Source organism: Onychostruthus taczanowskii, unplaced genomic scaffold (assembly GCF_017590055.1).
Source record: "Onychostruthus taczanowskii isolate IOZ18803 unplaced genomic scaffold, ASM1759005v1 scaffold5, whole genome shotgun sequence".
Taxonomy (NCBI): Eukaryota; Metazoa; Chordata; class Aves; order Passeriformes; family Passeridae; genus Onychostruthus; species Onychostruthus taczanowskii.
In genome coordinates this window covers 5,346,258-5,366,188 of record NW_024502568.1, presented here as the reverse complement: position 1 = coordinate 5,366,188, position 19,931 = coordinate 5,346,258, and the positions used below count along the sequence as shown (strand labels likewise).

The following is a 19,931-nucleotide window of genomic DNA, read 5'->3' as shown; positions in this document are numbered from 1 at the left end:
AAGGACCAGGCTGTGCGGCAGAGGCTGCAGAGACCTGCTGGGGTAGAGCCCTCCCCACCAGGAAACACACCTTTCCAAGGAAGTGGATCATTTGCCAGTTGTTTTCAGTGAACTCATAGCCATTTTCCAGGAGAGAGAGGATGTAGGCTCCAGAGAAGCAATATTCACTCAAGTACTTTTCTTTGATGTGGTGATATGCTGTCTTCACCTAGGGAAGGAGGCAATCACCAGACTGTTAAACACAGCTTCCCACTGCTCCATCTTGTGCCTGAGCATCCACTGCAGGTGCTGGGGGGATCTTCCCCACCTTGCTCTGGAAATTAATCCCAGCCATTTATCCCACAGAAAAGTATCAGCAGCCCCAGTCTACTGCAACAAGCATGGCTCACCTCTTGCCAAGGCCGGGCACAGAAGCTCTCAATAGTGCTGGTCACTTTGTTCAGGGCAAGGGGGTTTGGTTCACTGGTCAGGTTCAAAAAGTTCATCACAAAATAGAAAGCAGAAAAAGCCTGAAGGAGAAAGATTCTTTTAATCTGACTAAGCCACAAATCCCACAAAAGAAAATTAGGTTTTTTTGTAGGTAGAGAAATATAAGAAGCAACATCACACACACAAGAGCAGGAATGTTTTCAAGAGTGATGTCATTTTGAGACATACATCTCACAGCTGCTGAGAGATGGAGGTAGGAATTATGATATCCTGAAGAACTTCTGTGAGCTCTCTCCTTTACGTGTGCCAGTGGCACACAGTGAACACTGATTGCCATCACAACCATGATCCCATTTTGGCAACTGAGTGAGGTGGGTGCGCAGCCAATATCACCACAAAGAGCAGAGATGATGGTCTGAAAGGACTGTACAGAGCCCCATCATGTAATCCAAGGTCCAGAAACCCCATCTCTGACCATGGTCAGTAGCTGATAGGCAGGAGGCAGCTTAGGAACAGGGCAAGATTGTATTAGCAGTTCCCTGGAAAGCCTCACAATCACTGAGCAACTCTTTGCAGCTCTAGGACTGATGGTCAGCATGGTCACACATAATGTGTGTTCAGAGTGTGCACTGTCTCCTCATCATGTCTGGGAGGCAGATAGGTGACTGGTTTCAGTAGCACTCCGACACTGCTGGGTGAATTTCAGGTCTGGTGGCACCACTGACCTCAGGAGACAAGGTTTGCAGGAGCAGTGTTCCTGCCTGCAGCAGGCTCTCCTGCCTCTGGTGCTGGACAGCTTAAAAAGTCAGTAAACACAGCACCCCAAGGAGATGGGTTAGAATGGGAGCAGTGCCGTACTGGTAGGCCAGTATTTACTGGGGTAGCTCTTAACATGTCTGTCCTCACAGCAAGTGCAGCACTGCTTTCCTAGTTACATGCCCAAAAAGCCATCTTGTAAATGATTTCCTGCCTCAGTCATGAAGAATGCACTCTAGCATTACTCTGAAATCTTGTAAATAATTTCCTGCCTCAGTCATGAAGAATGCACTCTGAATTTCTGCTCTTCTGACATTCTGGATCACAGATAATTGAAGAATGAGTGGAGACTCACCCCAAAATCCCCTTGTAATGGAGGTAGGTATATCCCATTGAAGGAGCAACTGGAGTAAGGACAATTACTTTTGTTGAAGAGTTTCTGGATGTTTTCTCGGCACTTTTGATAGTCCCCCTCTCCCTTTATGTACAGCTGGCTGAAAGGTAATTCCTTTTTCTTGTCTGATGTGCAAGGGTTTTTGAAGAAGTCACTAATATTTATAGTCCTCTCATAACCCTTGTGAAAGCATGGGTCGGGGAAACTGCTGTTCTCCACAGTCTGAAAGTAAAAATCAATCCAAGCTGTTATACTTTGCTCTAGAATAACACCCTGGGAAAGAGCCACAAGGAGGGGTGGCACTTGTCACAGTACATCACATCCAGGTGCACACATCAGGTCAAAGGGATAAGGATGGCTTAAGGCACTGGCTGTACAGGGGAAGATGTCGGTGCTGCCACAGCCTCCCTGCAGGACCCTGGACAAATTCTTTTAAGTCACAGTTTGTGAAGCTGTGCTGTTGATTTAGGTTTCTCAGAGATGGTAAAATGTCACCTTCCCTGAGTACTTCAGTTAAATGCAGTTGTCTTGCTACCCATGCCCAAGAATCAAGGCATCTCAAATTGGTAGTTTGTATAGAGAACAATGACATTTCCCTAATCCAGACTAAGAGGTGAGCTGGCATGCAGCAACTTTTACAGCACCACTATCCCAAAGCTGGGAGAGCCCAGGATTGATCAATTACACATGTAGATGTACTTGCCTGTAGATCCCTGGCCAGTTTCTGCTGCAGAGCCTGGTCCTTCCCGTAGCAGAGAAAGCTGTGTGTGTACACTTGGTAATCCTTGCCATAGAGACGGAAGTAGAGCTGGTTCTCTGGGGACTCAGAAGTGAGGTCCTTTGATACAAAGGTAATCTGTGTGGAGGCTCCTCCAAGGTCTAGTGCTCCTGATGTCTCACTTAAGGATTTCAGGGAGTGTAGAAGCTTTTTCCAGCCAGACTTGGGAAAAAAAATATCAAAGTAAACCAGGTGTATTGGGCATGGAGAAGATTTATCAGGGAGTGTAGAAGCTTTTTCCAGCCAGACTTGGGAAAAAAATATCAAAGTAAACCAGATATACTGGGCATGGAGAAGATTTGTTTTGGAGAAATTAAAAAGAGAAAGAACTATGAGGAGAGATGCTGAAGCACAGAACACAGGAAACATGGGAAGTCCTGGAGGGGGCATGAGATGAGAGCTGGAGCAAGACATAAGAAAAATGAAAGCTTGTAAATACAGAAGATGGATCATGTCCACATGTTTGCAGGAGGGCAAAGAATATGAAATCCAATGCTATTGTTATGAGAAAAAACAGTCCACTTACGGTTTCAGCTCTCAGAAGATTTATAAGCTCAACAGGAAAGAATCATAGTCAAACTTTTCAGAAACAGAAGTATTTTAGATCAGGAAGCGAGAAGGATGCTGTACCCAAGCAAAATTATTGGAGATGCTGGTGTTTTATTTCAGTGCTTGAAACCTAATTATAGTGGTGCATCCTGATACCACTAAGTATCAGGATGTACTCACAGCAACTGCTGAGGCAAGATGTGCAGCTTCCTGATCCCTGGTAAATGCTTACAAGGGAAGAGAGTGCCTGTGACACCTTCTTGCAAGGCAGGACTTACAAAGTGCTGCAAGCCAATGATTCAAATGTCCTGCTATAGATATACTACCTGCTTGAAATTGCCCAGAAGGTAGTTAATGGTGATCCATCCATAGGCTCCTTCTTCCTGACCAGTGATGATTCTGGCACCCTGGAAGTTGAAGGGCGCTGAGCGTAGTGTGTTTCCTACTGAGGACAAGACTTTGTCTGCTGCACTTTCATTCTGCAACCTGGATGAATAGAAAAAAGGATGGAGTAGCTCTGGCTGACAGCTCTCTATGTGCTTTATTCTGAGTAGGAAGGCTGCAGCTCCCCATCAAGTATCAATGATCAGAGGCTGGTCATTCGTGTGAGTCATCCAGCTCTAACTGGGCATGGTCCTCTCTGTCACACCTTGACAGCACAGCTGCCACCAACTCTGACACTTACAGACCCTGCAGCTGGAGCAGTAGGTACTTGGAGCAGAGACTGGAGTTCTTGTTCTGTAGCATGTATTCTGACAGGAGTTGCACTGTGGAGACACCTCTCACTCTTTACTGTCAGCATTAGAGAAGAAATCCAGAAGATATCCCTAGGAAGATTTCCCAAGCAATATATACCAAAGATATATTCAGTTCCCTGTCCTAGCCAGGAAAGGTTTGGGCCACCCTCATGAAAATCACAAATTGTAATTAAAGGAGGATGTGATTATAAAATTACCATACCTCTGATGGCCCTCTGTGGGGAGTTGCAACATATTTGGGCTCAAAAATCCAGGCCTAATAACAGACTGTGGGGATGTTTGAGCATCCCTTTATTATGGGGATGTCAGGGCATCAGCTTGGGCACTGCTGGTCTCCTGGTCTCTGTGCTGCATGTGGATGCAGGAGATGATGGAGAGTTGGGGTGAGTGGGGAAGCAATGGAAAAGTCCAGGGGACGCGGGGCTCAGAGAGGTCAGCAGCAGAGGAGGCTATCTGGGCACAGTGTGAGCTGGCAGTGTATCCAAGGACTGTCCCCCAGAGGCCCCCCCTGCACATCCATGGTGGTCCCAGGTGCAGTGCTGCAGGAGAAGGGGACAAGGCCTGCAGTACCTGAGAAGCCGCATGCCAGCAGTTGCTCCGAGGTAGACGGGTGTCTCTTTGTGCTGTGCTGAGGGAATCACCTCTTTTGCTTGTTGTAGGCACTGTGCCAGAGAGGGACCTGCCTTCTCTGTGGCATGGGAGTAACCTGAGATCCCAGGGCCTGCAAGAAGTACAGACACTTTATAGTTCAGACTCCAAGCATAACCCCTGCACGCTGTCATGAGCGGGTGTGTTAAACCGTGTCACAGGCAGCAGCATCGGATTCAACCATCCCATTTCTGAGGAGCTTTAGAAATCCTACAGCACCAGCTAAGCCCAATGCACATCGTGGGTGGGCACAGTGCCCAGCATCTGCCACCCTTTCTCTGCAAAGCAGGCTATGAACTAGCAATGAGGGCTGAGACAAGCCATTTCTTTCGCATGCCCTGAACATCTGCAGTCTCTTCTCTGAGTCTGCCTGGGTGTACCCTGGATCTGCGCCTGAAAATCCCTGACCCTTCCATGCTGGGGGCAGATGCTGTCATTTTTTTGTGTACTTTCTACTCACACTACAACACTGGGTGTTTTGCAGCTATTGTGTCTTGTGCTAACCCAAGGAAAAAATCTCTGCCATGTGTCCCCTGGTTCCCTGGACTGCCCCAGGACCAGTGCCTGCATGGCAGCAGTGAAGCCCCATTTGCTCCAGCTTGCTGTATGCTCAGGGTGCTGCCTGTGACATGGGATGCTGCAGCACTGAGCAGCTATCACAGCAGCTTGATAACAGCAGGGCTCTCTCCTGCACTGCAGAGGCCTGAAAAGACCCCAGGCAGGTCTGACAGCATCTCAGAACGCAGCAATCCATGATGGTCTGTGCTGTTCCTTGTTGTGTGCACCCCTGGGCTTCATTTATGCCTTCCTAAACCACACAGTATCTACACAGCAATTAAATAGAATTTAAAAAAACGCCATGACACGCATAAGTTGAGCAGCCTTGAGCCACAAGCCCTGTGCAGAAGCCACAAGCTTGCACAGAAGCCTTGAAAAAGAGCAAACCATATTCTCCCCTCTCATTGCTTTCATCAGCACTTCAGCAAGAGTGCATGCAGACATTTTATTTATTTAAGTACATTCTTTGGTGTAGTTCTTTCCAAAAAGCAATTAATTCCAAGCATCCTGAAAACAAAGGAAAAAGTGGATCCATTTTTTTTCCCCAGGAAGGTCAGGCACATACAGCTCCCCATGGAAAGCTGCGAGATGCATTGTCTCACAGGTGTAACACAGTTTCTACTATTGGCCTCTTCCTCTAGATTTCTCCTCCCTCACCCTTTTATTACATTATATTTTCTTCATCCCACGCCCCTTCCCCAGCTCCTTTTTCTCCTCTTACCTTCAACTTTACACACCTCCACCTGCTTCACCACCCCGGTGTCGTTCTCCTTCTCTGCTGGCCACTCGTACACGTAGAGGTTGGTGTGGGACGATCCCGCATCCAGCACGATCCCATACTGCGGGCAGAGCAGAGCAGAGCAGAGCCCATGTCACACCCGAGGCTGTGTGCTGGCCCCACACACGGGGGAGCAGGCACACACAGCCCCTCTGTCTGGCAGCCGTGGAGCGTGTGCCATTGCTCCTCCCAGGAGAGCTCCAGTGCAAAACTCCCAGCAAAGGAAACAGGAGCAGAGAAACTGCAAAGCTGGGACTGGTTACTTAAGCCATGATTCCCTGTGAATTGTAGCTGGTTTTACACAACGATGTAAAACAAGATGTTGAGGTGCATGGAGCCAGAAAAGGAGATTAGCCAGAGCCAGCAAGGGCAGCAACATGTCTGTGAGCACTATGGACACCTAGCCCCCAGCTTGTTTTCCTCTAAGGGTACCAGCTTGTAATACCTTAATATTCTTCGGAAGTGGCTGGTTTTGGGTCACTGCTACAGCAATTAAAGCAATTACAGCCAAAGTAGAGAGGAATCCCAGGATGAGTAGAATCGTTCTTGTTGAGGACATCTTTGGTTTGGTACCTGTGACTGGAGCAGAAAAAGGATGTTAGTATCCCAGTAGTCCATCTTTCCTCACCCCAAAGGCATGTCTTTTGGCATGTTCCTGTAGTCCTTTTTCCCTATGAATATCTGCCTTTGCCCACCAGGTTATGTGTTTGCATGTGTTTGCAGAATTGGCACAGTATGATAAATCACACACTTTGCAGAACTTGTACCACTCTGATTTCTTAAATGTTGCAGGCATATTTGGGATAACCTATCTAACAAATTAAGATTTTTGTGGTTTAATATACATGGTTAGCAATAGAATTCTGTAAAAAAGGCCACTTATGGCTGATGAAAATCATTCACAACCAATATGTCATCTGAGCTTTCAGAACCAATATACAAATAGTTGCACCTGGTAGTGGCTAGCATGATGCCATCTTTCACATTTTTCTGCTTTGGATAATCCTTCATGTATTCCACAGTCAAAACCTCATTTCACAACTTAGACTTGGCTAGTTTTGCAACTGTTTAATAAAATGGCTGTTTAATATTACATGAATCTCTAGAAAGGGTATCAGTGTAGTTTCCAGATTTATAACTTTGATGTAAAGTCAACATTTAAAATAAACAAATAACTCCAGAGGACATATGTGCTCCCACTATGACATGAAATCCATTTCCACCAACAGTGATGCTCCATACTCAAAAGCACTGATCACCTGACTCGCATGGGAAATTGTTTCTCTTCTTTTACACTAACACTCCAGAAGATGTTTAGAAGTACATTGCAGTCATTCAAGATGGCAACACCTCAGTGCAGGCAACCACATCAACTATTATCACACTCTGAGAGAACCTGCTCTGCACCTGTATGCCAGAACTTGAATTCCAGAGGTCTCCAGATCTCCAGACCCAGATTAATGCGTCAAATCCATCCTGGCACTTCATATCATGCATGCAAATATGAAAAATTTCATATTCAAACTCAGGGTCAGCTTCAAACAGCTCTGGTTTTATGTGAGAGGCAGTCCCAGGTTGCAGAACTCTATAGTGTTACCTGACCTTACAAATGACCCTAAATCCTCAAGTTATTCACAGAAGTTAGCCCAAGTGAGAAAAAGCAACACACCTCTGGAAATCTCTAACTATAGACAAATAACAGCTTCTTACCTTCCTAGAGAAAATGGAACCTAAAAGTGCCAATGGAGCTAGCTTTGAAGAGCCCCAGACAGGCCCATTGGGAATGTAACACTGACCCGGAGCTCTGTGTTCCCTCTGTGTAAATCTGCTGAGGTTAACTGTGAAATTTGGAAGCTTGTAACGCTCACACTTTGTGAGTGCCTATTAGAGGGCCAGCATGCTTGCCAATATCTCCAAGAATGCAGCTTAAAAAAATAGCCTAGTGCACATACCAGACAGTAGGAAGTAAGAATGTATTTTATCCAACTCTATTCAAAAACGCCCAGATCTCAGGGCTTGAAGTGATTAAAAACAGCAGAGCATGACAGCTGGGAGACCTTCCTTCTTATTGGAGAGAGTAGTTGGCTCAGGTTATGATAGCACTGAGCATGTCTGTAGAAAAATATTATTTTAACCCTAGAGAAATGAATTAAAGCAGATGCTATAATGTAAAATTAGCTGCACAGTATAGATATGACGTTAGCGTGCCTGAAATCTGAAATTGCTGCTGACAGTTGCACAGCACATCCACATAATTATTGCCACCCTTCCTCTGAGGTCTTGCCCAGAGGCAACCTTGAATGAATATGTTACATGTTTGCAGTCATAGGAATGAAGGATCTGTGACTTTGCACAAGTTCTAAGATTTTCAGGTTTCCTGTTGTGATGGGTATTGTCAGACTGCTGTATCTTTTCAGCAGCTGCATTCTGAAAGTGCCAGCATGGGCAGCAAAGCAGGAGCATTGTTCTCACTGTAATGAGATCCCAATTATGAACTAGAAATCCCTTGTCTGAAGGCAGAGGCATAATGATAATTGTCTGCATCTCACCTGTGGCCTGAGATTAGTAATTTTTTGCCAAGGCACGTTATTTTCTTAACCCTGAATATGACTTTTGCCTGAATTTTAGTTCAGTATCATGAGCACTTTTCAGGACTCTGGGGTTTGTAGATAGCTGGCTTCATTGCTGTATTCCATACCAGACCATCCATCTCTGTGAACTCTAATGCTACCAAGAAGCATTTTATTGAAATGTTTTATACAAGAAAAGGTACAAAGTGATAAGCATAATCCAAAGGTAGTGTAACAAAGTAATAACCTTCCAAAGAGCACTCAAAGTGTACAGACTTGAATATTTGAGACTTGTTTAAAAAAGACAAACTTATTTTTAAAAATCCAAACAAAAACCAACACTGCAAATCTATCTAAATAATTCAATGCAGTTAAAATTCACTTGCTGTTTGTTCAGAAAGGTGAGGTATTTAAAAAAGTTCCCTTTTCTGTGCACTTGGTTACCTGCATCAGGTGTGGGTGTAATTGCAGGTTCTGCAGGGGCTAAAGAATGAAGCTATTCCAGCTTCCTCCAGCTCCTTGGAGTTTCACATTCACACTGCTGGATGCCATGCAAACACTCCCCAGTGTCCACCAAGTGGAGCAGCACTTGACTGACTGCCAGGTCCCAGGGTTTTCCTTCCACTAGCAGTTTTCCTAAGCTAAAGATTAAGCAGACACGACTTCTGTCCCTGTGCCCAGTCAGAACCCAAGCAGAGACAGATCTCCACTCTTTCTCTCACACTGCCCACTGTGTGCAGTGACTAAAACATCCTGTAGGGCCATAAGTAGGCATAGAAATGATGCTGCTTTTCTCCTCTCAGAGCTCAGAGCTGCTTGATGCTGGAGCCCTGCCCGGCTGCACGGGCATTGAGCACTCTCCAGATGCTGGAGCACAGCCCAGCTGCTCAGGCATCTCTGTCTGTTTCCAATTTTGGTCTCTTTGCTTTTTTTGTAGGGGCTACCACTGGTTCTATCCAGTGATGGCCCCAAAACATGAACAGATCTAACATCCTTTCTGTCTCCAAGACAGAACTGGAGGATGTTGTCAGTCACTCCAGGTAGCAGCAATTTTGCTGTGGAAACCCTGTTGCTCTTAGTGAATAACCAGGAAGGACCACCCCAGCGTGGGAGGCAGCTCTGTGTGAAGGCAAGGAAGCAGATTTACCTCCTGTGTCTTCCAGATCTCAAGACAAATAGGAAATGGCCCCTCCAGCCAAACTACACTAAATCAACAGCACCTCTGCATGCCAGGAGATGTCACTCACAGCCCAGGCTGCCCACCCTCAACTCCCTTCTCACCAAACAAGAATTACTAACAAAAGCTGAAAGGAATCAGGCAACCAGCTGCTTTTAGACATGCAATAAGCAGAGACTAAGGCTTGTTTAAGGAGTGATATTAGCAATGTCAAGCAGAAAAGATGCTGAACATAGACCAAAGCCATGCTTGGTTCAGACAATCTCACTGTGACCCATCATCTCTAATACATACAAATATTTTTGTAAGCTCTGACTTTGCACAGCAGATAAAGCTGATGTTTGATCTTTCATTTGGGTGTTCATGCTCAGTCTGTTACAGAAGGGATTACAAGGGGTTGTACTGCAAGGCCATCCCTCTTCCACTGCACAAATGCCACACTGACAGAGACAGTTCCCACCATCACCTTTATCCTCTCAGCTCTTCTCTCTGTGGTCAGAAACATTCCCATTTTCAGCCTTAATTTATTTATTGTCAGTCCATTCTCTCTGCCTGTCTTCCACTTCTATCTTACAACTTCTGAAATGCCCAGTCCTAAGAGAATTTATTCTCTTAGTCACTTTGTAAAAAAATGATCCTTTCTGGATTTTTGTCTTTCCCAGCCTTTTCTGTCTACCCGAAGAGTCCAGCATCACTTCTCTGCATGTAGAATTGCTTGCTCATATTTTTCTTGAGCATTCTGACCAGAGCTGCAAGGAGACTGGCCTTGCACAGCAGTGAACCCACTCCACAGGAGATGGCACAGTCCCAGCCTAATTGAAGTGAGGTGGGGACTTGTGCTACCTCAGAAACATGGTCAGCCACCAGCACAGGCTGTGCTAAGTCAACCCAGAACCTCTCATGTGAACTCAGCAAACCCACCCAGGAGAGAGGCGCTCTGGTGATGGAGTCTGTGCACATTTTCTAACTGCAGGAGTTTGTGTCTGTGGAGTTCTGCTGGCAGTGATGGTAGGGAGAGGGCATGGGAGCAGTCAGTGCTGCTGTTCAGTGTGGAGAGGAGACACTCATCATCCTCCTGCTGAGTGAAAATGAGATTTCAGTAGCCATGAAGTTTTTCAGGCTGAATTGTCTGAAAGCACCTCACTGATTACTCTGTGAGGTTGCTGAACTTGCAGGGTTCAGGGTTTGATGCACATTACCCAAAGGCCCTCCTGTCTTCACTCACCACAACCAAAAATCCGAGTGCATAAACACTCAGAAGAGCCACACTGCTTCATTTATCAACCCTTTTATGAAATTTTCCCTGTCCCCAACTGACTTCTTACTCATTCTTCATCTGCCTTTTTCATTTCAACACGCTTGTATCCAAGTTACCTAGGAAGACTTTGCTGCAAAGTAATGTAAACCACCTGTTTCAGGCCAGCATACTGGAAAAGTCTTTTCTTAGGCTGTCAAGAGGCTCAAGTTTTCTTGGAATTTACACACAAGCACATATACAGTAAGCTAATGGCTTTGGTTTAAGGGGCTGTATTTCAAAGTATCAGGACAAGACACTCAGCATGCTGAAATTAGAATTCAAGTTCCAGATCAGGCTTTTACATCACTTTTTACAACTGTTACATGGAACAGCGTGGGAGACTCTGCTCCAAGTTTTAATTATTCATATGGCAAAGACTGTGGCCTAAATACTGGTGTATTCCAGTATTTAGGAATCTGATCTCTGCCCCTCCTTGTAGTGCTATGTAGAATAATTAATACACATTTACTGGGTTATATTTTTCCAGATTAACTACTTGTAAGTGCTGAAGTACAAACATTGAAGTGTCAGTGAAACTGATAATCCAAACAGTATAATGGTTTTTTTGGATGCTGTCTCTCAGAGACATTTGATACTGAAATCATGCATCCCTACATGTCTCAAAACCCACAGACTCCTATGAATTTGGGCCATATAGCTTGGCAGCTTGAACTGTCCCATGTGCACACATACCTGTGCATTAGTGAGCTGGAAGATAAAGAGTGTGCCTGTATCTGAGACAACACCAAGCTGGGAGCAAAGCACACTGACACACAGGGCTGGAACTGAAAATAAATTTGAGAAATAGGTGAGGGCCTGGTGAAAACATCTAACTCACTTAAGGACAAGAACAAACATGACATTTAGGTAAGAGCCATCACCCAAAGACAGTGTGGTGAGCAATCTGTTAAGTAGCTTTTCCAGAGAAAAATGTTATTGCAGCTATAACAGTTTATAGTAATCTTTCCCTCCATCTAAAGCTGGTAAATCATCCTGTGAGGTTCCATGACCAATTTTGGACACTGCCTTTCAGGAAAGATGTAGACCACTTGGAGAAACTCCAGAAGGGAACAGGGAAGATCCCAAGCCTAAAAGCTTGACCTATGAGGAAAGATCGAAGGAATTGAATTGTCAAGTTTGCAAAAAAGAAGAGTAAAGAAGACTCGTTAATTGTCTTCAGACAAATGACATTTCTGTCTGCCAGCGCTGGTGTAGCCGATCCCGCCTCAGGATGAGGGTGGCTCCTGGATTTTCTCCCAGTTCCGTTTCCTTGGTTCAGAAGGAGGGGAATCAGCAAAAAGGGGACAATGCACTCATAAATTATGCTGTCAGCAAAGCCAAGGCAGTGCACATGCTCTCCCTCTGGGATACAGATGCAGCTGTTCAAAGGTGCTCCCTCCTTTGCCCAGCAAAGCCCCAGGTTTTGTTCAGCCATAATTCAGCCATGGCAGCCACCCTGCTGGGTGCTGTCCGTGTGTGCAGCACTGCTTGGTGAGGGAGTTCCTCATCCTTTTGCTGCTTTTAGTGTTGTGGCTGGGATACAACCCTGGGAAATTGCACAAGACACATTGAATGAGCCTTCTTTTCCTGGAAAAAAGAAAAGCACGTGGAAATCCTGGAGAGCTGCTGTGTGCTGGAGGCAGCAAAAGCTGAGCAATAATAGCAAGAGATGGGTACGAAGGAGCAGGCAGCACACACTTCTCTCCCCTCCACAGCTGCCTGCGGCACAGAGGGGCTTTGTGCCCGGGCAGCCCCTGGCCCTGCAGTGCAGCTACTCTGGAGAGGTGATGTCCAGGGGTTCTGGCCACGAGCCCCCAGAGGCCCAGGCTGCCACACCAAGTGGCCCATGCACAAAGCAGGTTCCTCTGTCAGAGACCTCCCCACAGTGCAGGGCTGGGGATGGTGCTCAGCCTCCCCAGCTCTCTGCAAGGCACTCAGACCCCCTCCCACCTTGGCCTCACAGCCCATCTCCCTGGTGTTATACATTGCCCCCAACAAGTCTTCCCAATGCCTGCTCCTTAAATAATCTCTCTGCATGAAGATATTTTTCTGGCTTGCATCACAGAAGTCAGACCCAGATACTCAATATTCTTAAATACAGCCAGCAAGTGTCAGGGTGCTGCTGACACAATGACCTTTAGACAGCTTTTTTCCACGTTTATGTGATGGTTACTGGACTTTTAAGCCTGTATCCTACTTGTGCCCATACTTATTTCTTTACGGTTCTCATGTCAAAGAGGTTTTTCAAATCAGAAGAGAAAACTGTTATCAGTTACATCAGTTTCCTGTCAGGAAACCTCTGGCATTAATTTTCTATTAGCCATCAAAGCTATATTTTAACTGGAGAAGATTTATTGCCATTATCCACAAGGCTTGACATTTCATCAGAAAATATCCAGTGAGCTCAAGGGGGCTTCCCCTCCTCCCCAGCTTTCCAGCTAAATTATTGCTTGAATATGCTTGACTATTACTTGATGTGAAGGCATTTTTTTGTCTTTTTGGGAAAAAAAAATATAGATGCACCAAGCACTGACTGAAAGCACACCTTTCAGCTTTCTCATTATTGATAGTTTGAATACACAGACTTGCAATGGCCCAACAGTGCTGCCAGGCTTCCACTTGGTGCTCAAGATCTTACATTCTTCTTTCTCTTCTTAACTCCCTGGACATAATTTTTTTCCTTATGCTTCTTTTGACCATCCTTTACACTTTCTAACTTTAAATTTGCACTTGTTTTATCTTCCTTTATTGCCTCAGAATATGCATCTTTAAGAGATTTTGTTATTTTCAAATTACCATCACTTTCAACAGTTGGATTATGGCTTTTGTGGAATGAAATAAGAAGAGAATGGGCTGCCTCTTATTAGCATTCCACATTTTAAATACTCTGCTGATTCAGCTCAAGTATTTTTTATTTTGTGATGTTACTTCTTTTAAGAGCTATTAGAAATTGTTGACATAGAATAAGTGTGCATTACTTTTATAGTAATTTGAAACTCTCATAGAAATTCCTCTTTTTCTCTTGTGACTGGGGTCAACATACATTTTTCTTGGGCTGGAAGTAATGCATTGCAAATTGTGAGATGGTCACCCTCAGTTCTGAGAAATTGCCTTGTCTTTCACTAAAATCCACCATCATTTCAGCTTTTCTTGTTCCTATATAGATAGCTATGCCTGTCTGTCCCCAGCATCCTGGCTGGTGACAGGCACCGATCTTCAGTTGCTTTGGTCTCTTGCTCCCAGTTCAGCCCCTGGCAGCTATTGTGTACAAATATTTAATTGTGGTTGCTGCTGAAGACAGCAGGACCACTGCTTACAGTGGGAGATGGGTGATGTGTGAGTCACATCACCAGCCCAGCACGGCCCACCCTTTCCTGTGTCCCATCAACCACCCACATGAGGGGGATGTACAAGTTATTATGAAAATAAGAGAGGAAACAGCCTCCAGAACAACCACTCCCCCCTTCAACACCCACGTTGGGCCAGCAAGTTCAGAAACTTCCTGGAGAACAAAAAGTCCTGAGCTTTTAAATGCTGCAACACCCCACAGGAGGTTCTGATGGGGAATGACTGCAGAGGAAAGAGCTCCAAATGCCCCTTCACCCACAGCTTGCTCCGCACCCAGCTTGCTTTGGCTCCCAGCGGCGGCAGAACACAACCCCAGCAGTGCCCGGCTTTCCTGTGTGCCCTCTGCACTGACAACCTTCCCTGCCCTGGAGGGGCTGGGGCCTCCAAGCCGCTCACCACACCTCAAGGATGTTTTTCTCTGAACTGTAGACTCCTAGGATCACCTTGTGTGCTGAATAACTTGACTGCCTTCAGGGGCTCACTTCCCTGCTTTCCAAAATGAACAGCCCAGCTGCCCAAAGTGCCGCATGTCAGCCAGCGGAGCCCTGCCTCTGCTGCCCGACGATTTCTGCACAGAAAAGCAACCAGCATTTCTCCCGAAGTTTCACTTCCCATTCAGGACCAAAAACAACCATTGGAGACTGATCACGGACGCACAAACACTGTTCCAAGCTGGTGCAGCATCAGCAGAGCCACTGGCAAGGCCCCTGGGGGTGATGCCCACTCCACAGCAGTCCCACATGCTGCAGTGCCTAACTGTGCCTGGGATTTTGCCTATACCCAGGTTGTGCCACCCCTTAGTATTGTGATTTCCAGCACACCTGTTCGCTGTCTCAAAAGAGCATTTCTCAGTCCTGTAAGGTACCCAGTGAGTTTTTCCTCCCTTAACATTCATAGCACCATTTGCAGCAGAGAACGCTGCAGGCACCTTCCCTTTGCAGCTAATGGCAGCAGATGAAGCAAAGACCCCTTGCTGTTCAGGCAGGGCAGCAGCCCTGCTGCCTCCTTGCAGCAGGCCAGAGTTAGGGCTGCATGCATAAGAAAAAGACAGGACTCTCTGCTTAAACACTTCCCAAGTTCACCCCTTTACCTTCAGCTGTCAGCATGGAGATCTCCATTCCTCATTGCAGAGCACAGGACAAGAAACAGCTGGAATAGTTTCTTTTTCTTGCTGAGGAGCACATTCACTTTCTAGGCCTTGTGGAAAAATATACTGATTTCTCAGAGGTCAGCTTTAATAACTAGGATTCCCACAAACCATGAGGAGAATTCAGCTCATGATATTTGGCATGAATATAATTCTCTGTTCCTCATGCTGCTACAATTTCCATTTCAAATAGCAGGAAACAAATTACCCCGTGGTGTTTTTAGTGACAACCAATGGTAAGGAACATGGGATCAAAGGCTATTGCGGGGCACAGACCTTGACAAAGTTCCTGAGAGTAAGGGAAGAAATCCTTCTTGGAAGTTACAAAGGTAATAAGGTAAATATGAATCTAAATTTTCGTGGTCAGAAGAGCTCTTTTCAAAGACTGGAGCCTCATGCTGACATGTAACAAAACAGTAAAAGAGTTTTGCTGGATGAATGGGCTGGCACAGGGTGCTATTAATCTCTAAAGTTCATATTTCGTATTACTGGGATGTGCAGTGAATCCTGAAAGAAGAATTAGGCTCAGGGAAAGAAACCCATTTATAATCAAGCCATAGTTTTGCCTTCAGTTTGTGTATCTCCACTAATCTTCCCTCTCCCCACTATTCTTGCCTAAAATATTTCAAAATACAAACATGAACTATTCTGGATAAGGCAGCATAGGTACGGGGGGATAGTCACAGCAGCCCACCCTTCTGTCCAGAGACCCTGGGCCGATGCAAAAAGGAGCTGCAGGTCTGCTGCTTCCCTGGAGCCACTGTGTTTCCCAGCCTCTTCCAGCACCATTCTCCCTCTGCCTTGGGATGGGAGGTATCAAGCTCAAGCCAGAGCCAACCTTCCAGCCGCAGGATCTCCAGCCCAGCTGCAGAGCTTGCAGCAGTTCACATGAGCACACATTTTTCTTACATGTCCTGCAGGAGCAGGGACATTGAAAAGGTTATTTATTAACAGCTCTGGGACAAATGAGCAAGAAAAAAACCAAATCCATTTATAAATCAGCTAAAGAGAAACTTGTGACTCTAATAGTCTCCTTTGTAATTCCTTAAGTGTGGCCTGGAGCTGCCCTGGCATCATTTAGTGTGATGCTGAATCATCAGAACAGCCCCACTTGTGCATTGAATAGCCTGATAAGAGCAAAATACACCCAAGACAGCACTAACTTACACCATGTCCAGATTTTCCTTTGTTTCTGTTAGGATCTGGGGAGACTGATAGTGCTCTAATTTCTCACCACTAAATACCAAGCAGTGACTCACATTAGCATCCATCTCTGCAATTCAGGACAAATGCTTTCCTCTGGGACAAGGTGGAGACAGGATAAAGGGAGAAAACTCACGCTAGAGCTGTCTGAAAGAACAACGTCATTGCTATCTCAGCTCTCATTTAGGAGCATACCAGTCCTGAATACTTTGCCAGACTTTGTTCTTTGATAACATTTCTCAAGGGGGCGGGGGGAGGGGAACAAAAATAACAAAACACTGTTCTGTTTAACAGTTACCCATAGCAGAGAAAAGCTGAGCTAAAGTTTCCAACAATTATCAGTACAAAATCCTAAAATAGATATGCAGTGTCCCATTTTTGAATTTAAAGCTGGCTGGACAAGAGTCCCATCATGTGGATTGAAAGATGTGTAAAGAGAACAAGGCAGCTTATCAGGATGACATGTTAGAACACCAGGGTTAAAATGCTCAGTACAGCAGTGATATGGATGAAGAAACCAAGGCGTCAAGCAGATATGGCAAATTGTTGTGTAATGCATTGGGAGGAACTGTATGTCCAGGAAGGAGAGATAAATGATGTCCAAGGTATCTATGGAAACCACCATCTTATACAGGAAACAATTAAACTCAGAAAAAGACAAACAAGAGAAAAATCACTCAAACTTCAGATGCTCATAAGGCAAACAACACTAATTGAAAGCAGGATTTGATCCCAAAGAGATGGGGCTCACTTAGAGAGATGTGAAATATAGAAATAAAGGCTAGCAGCTGAAGGAGAAACAGGAGCTGTGCAGTAACTCTTTGGGGCTGTCTCCTCAGAGAAGATGTGAGAACCCTAGTCTTGAATCCATTTATAACCTGGCTGGGCTCCCACAGCACTCTTATTCAGAGGACTCTCAGCAGTAGGTCTCTTCCTGGGCCATGACCTGCTCATCCTTTACGCAGGCATGTGGGAAGTCAACTTGCTTTGGGTGGGAACGGTGAAGTCAAAGTGCTTGGGAGTAGTTTCAGTTTTGCACTTGCCATCACTGAAAGCATCTGAGAATTTTTCTTGCCCTCCTGTTTTTTCTGATATTTTTATCCAGTATTTTTCAGCCCTTAGAGCCTCTTACAGCTCAACTTAGGCCTGATTATATTTTTGCTACACTGATCACAGCAAAACAAAGCTTCTTCAACTCTGATGGTCTTAGCAGTTATAAATGAAAAAAAGATGTGAAAGCTTTGTTTAAGAATGGAGAAGTTTTTAATGTAGCTATGATACAGCAAATGAATGCAGCAACAGCACATGACCTTATGAAACAGGAAGACAGTGTTCATTTTGAAAAATTGTTCTGGTCCCATTTTTTCACCCACTCTTTCTCACTCCCCCTGTACTCACAGGCACCAGGCTCGCCGAGGTGCTCCTGCAGGATGCTCTGAGAGATGAGACCGAGAGTGCCAAGTGCCAAATCCTCACTGCACCTCTTGGGTTCCTCTTCAATGACAAGCTACAAATTCTTGAGCAGGTCTTTTGCCATCTTCAGGAGTTAATGGTTAGCACAGGGTGGTCCTTTTGCCTGGAAAGCCCTTTTATCTAGAACAGGTGTCTGCTCAGGGCAGCCTTTTCCCCTCCCCTCATTTTGGGTACCTTAGCTCCCACTGTCTGTCTGCTTACGGGGAGAGAAGAAGGACAACTTGCACAGAGGATGTGCTGGGAGTTTACTGTGTTCCCTCTGTTGTTTGAGCAGTTTTGTTCCCCAAGGACTTGTCTGCACTTTATCAGCACCCAGGCCTTTTCCTGACAAGCCATCCATGTGAGGCTTATCAGGGCACAGGCAGCCAGACTTGTTGCAAACATATTTTTCAGCATCTACTCAGTTTTAGTGCAGTCAGTTACATCCTTGGTTATCAATACAGACCCTTCTGTTACTCCTTGATCTGTTGCTTCTTCTCTGTCACACACATATTCCCATTCACATTTCCTCCAGACCAGCTGGAGTATTCCTGCACCTCCAGCTGCATGCCTACCTTATGCTCAGTGTGTTTTCACGGGCCATCACTGCAGCTGGGAAAGGGTCTCCTTGGTTTGGTTAGGTTATGACAGCAGCAAAGGAAGTGTGTTTTAGGGCTGCTGTGGTTTCCATGCAGTTCTGCTGCTCGGATGCAGCCAGGTCTGCTCGGGGCTTGTAGCACAGCACGAGCACAGCAGCAGTGGCAGTCTTTGGGAAGTTAGAGGATGCTGAAATCCTGCAGAGCAACACTGAAGCCTGTCCCTGGGTGTCACTACCAGGCTCCACAGAGGATTTAAAACAGTTTTCAACCAAGATCTCACCAGCAATATTAGAGCTGGAGCTGTTTTCAGCCTGTCACCTGCCGAGCAGCTGCCTGTGACAGTACAGGTGAGAGCATTGTCACCAGTGTAGATGAGACCTGGTAACTATTCCTATATCCAGGCTTTCAGGGAAAGGCTGGCATTAACCTCAGATTCTCCTATAGAGCTCCTGTGAGACAGGACAGCTGCAGTTATCCCAGAGCAGAACCACAGCACCTACAAGGAGGCTTTTTGCACTCACATTTTCTCATGTCACATTGTTATGAATCCAACCTTCTCCAGCACACAGAAACCAAGCAAGGCCAGGACTCTCTCACTACTTTGCCAATACTGCCAGGCTCCCCTTGGCTCTGTGGCTTTCACAGCTGACTCCAGCTCCCAGAAGTGCTGTCTGCCCACATCATATGGGAAACTAATACAAAACAGGTAATGCTGGAGGCCCCATCATAGTTTTGTTAGCCTTTCCCTAATAACAACTCATAACACTTAAATTTGACACAGTGCTTTTCATTCATACATTCCCAAGGAGTTTAGAGAGGTCAGCACCATTAGCCTTAATCCCCTGGTTAATGAAAAAGCCTAAGAGAGTAGCAGACATCCCAGTGCTCTGCCCTGTGGACCACCTCACCCACTTGTCTGGGTAGCTCTCATGGACCAGGGGTTGCAGCACACTCTCTCCTGCAGAGGCAGAATTCCCAAGGTCCAGGGAAAGAGCAGCACACTTTGGTTACAGCTACTCTTAAATTCATCTTCCATCATTTTGATATATTCTCTGATGTTCTGCCAGACTAACAACAATTTGGAGATTAATGGTCCAGTAAAGTACACACATGACTCATGCTACAATTTCTATGCAGTTCTGCTACAACTTTAAAAACAGGGAATAGAAATTGAAAATGTCATTTAGGTTAGAAGAAACAGGCTGGAAAAGAGAAACAAAGGCATCAGAGTCCCATGGAGGAATGAAGGCATTCCCTGTGTCTCCTTCCTGCAGACTTCAGGATGGAGGAAGGATAAACCAGCAGAGCTAAAAGAATTAATTACTACATTATAAAGATGCCAATAAACTAAAGACTAACTGCTACACCACACCAAATATTCCTGAGATGTGTAAATTTATTGTTACAGTCTCCTGAGAAACGGAAAGGCAAAAGAAGTCCTCCAAATCCCTATTTACAGAAGGACATCTATTCCCAGCAAGGCCTATGCG

General features: G+C 45.5%; 1 protein-coding gene across 4 annotated transcripts in view; it reads right to left on the bottom strand.

The window, feature by feature from the left end:
- ENTPD1 (ectonucleoside triphosphate diphosphohydrolase 1) overlaps positions 1–19,931 on the bottom strand; it is a 33,297-nt gene that overhangs the window by 4,563 nt on the left and 8,803 nt on the right. For 2 of the 4 annotated variants that reach the window (XM_041415744.1, XM_041415743.1), the window contains 8 exons: positions 6,094–6,227; positions 5,592–5,709; positions 4,235–4,385; positions 3,233–3,392; positions 2,283–2,519; positions 1,541–1,801; positions 390–509; positions 71–208 (listed from right to left, as the gene is read on the bottom strand). In XM_041415744.1, coding sequence (XP_041271678.1) covers positions 71–208; positions 390–509; positions 1,541–1,801; positions 2,283–2,519; positions 3,233–3,392; positions 4,235–4,385; positions 5,592–5,709; positions 6,094–6,227 — 1,319 coding nt within the window. Of the gene's footprint in view, positions 1–70; positions 209–389; positions 510–1,540; positions 1,802–2,282; positions 2,520–3,232; positions 3,393–4,234; positions 4,386–5,591; positions 5,710–6,093; positions 6,228–11,385; positions 11,478–17,788; positions 18,101–19,931 lie in introns of those variants that run through there. The other 2 variants (XM_041415745.1, XM_041415746.1) reach the window with 2 other exon arrangements.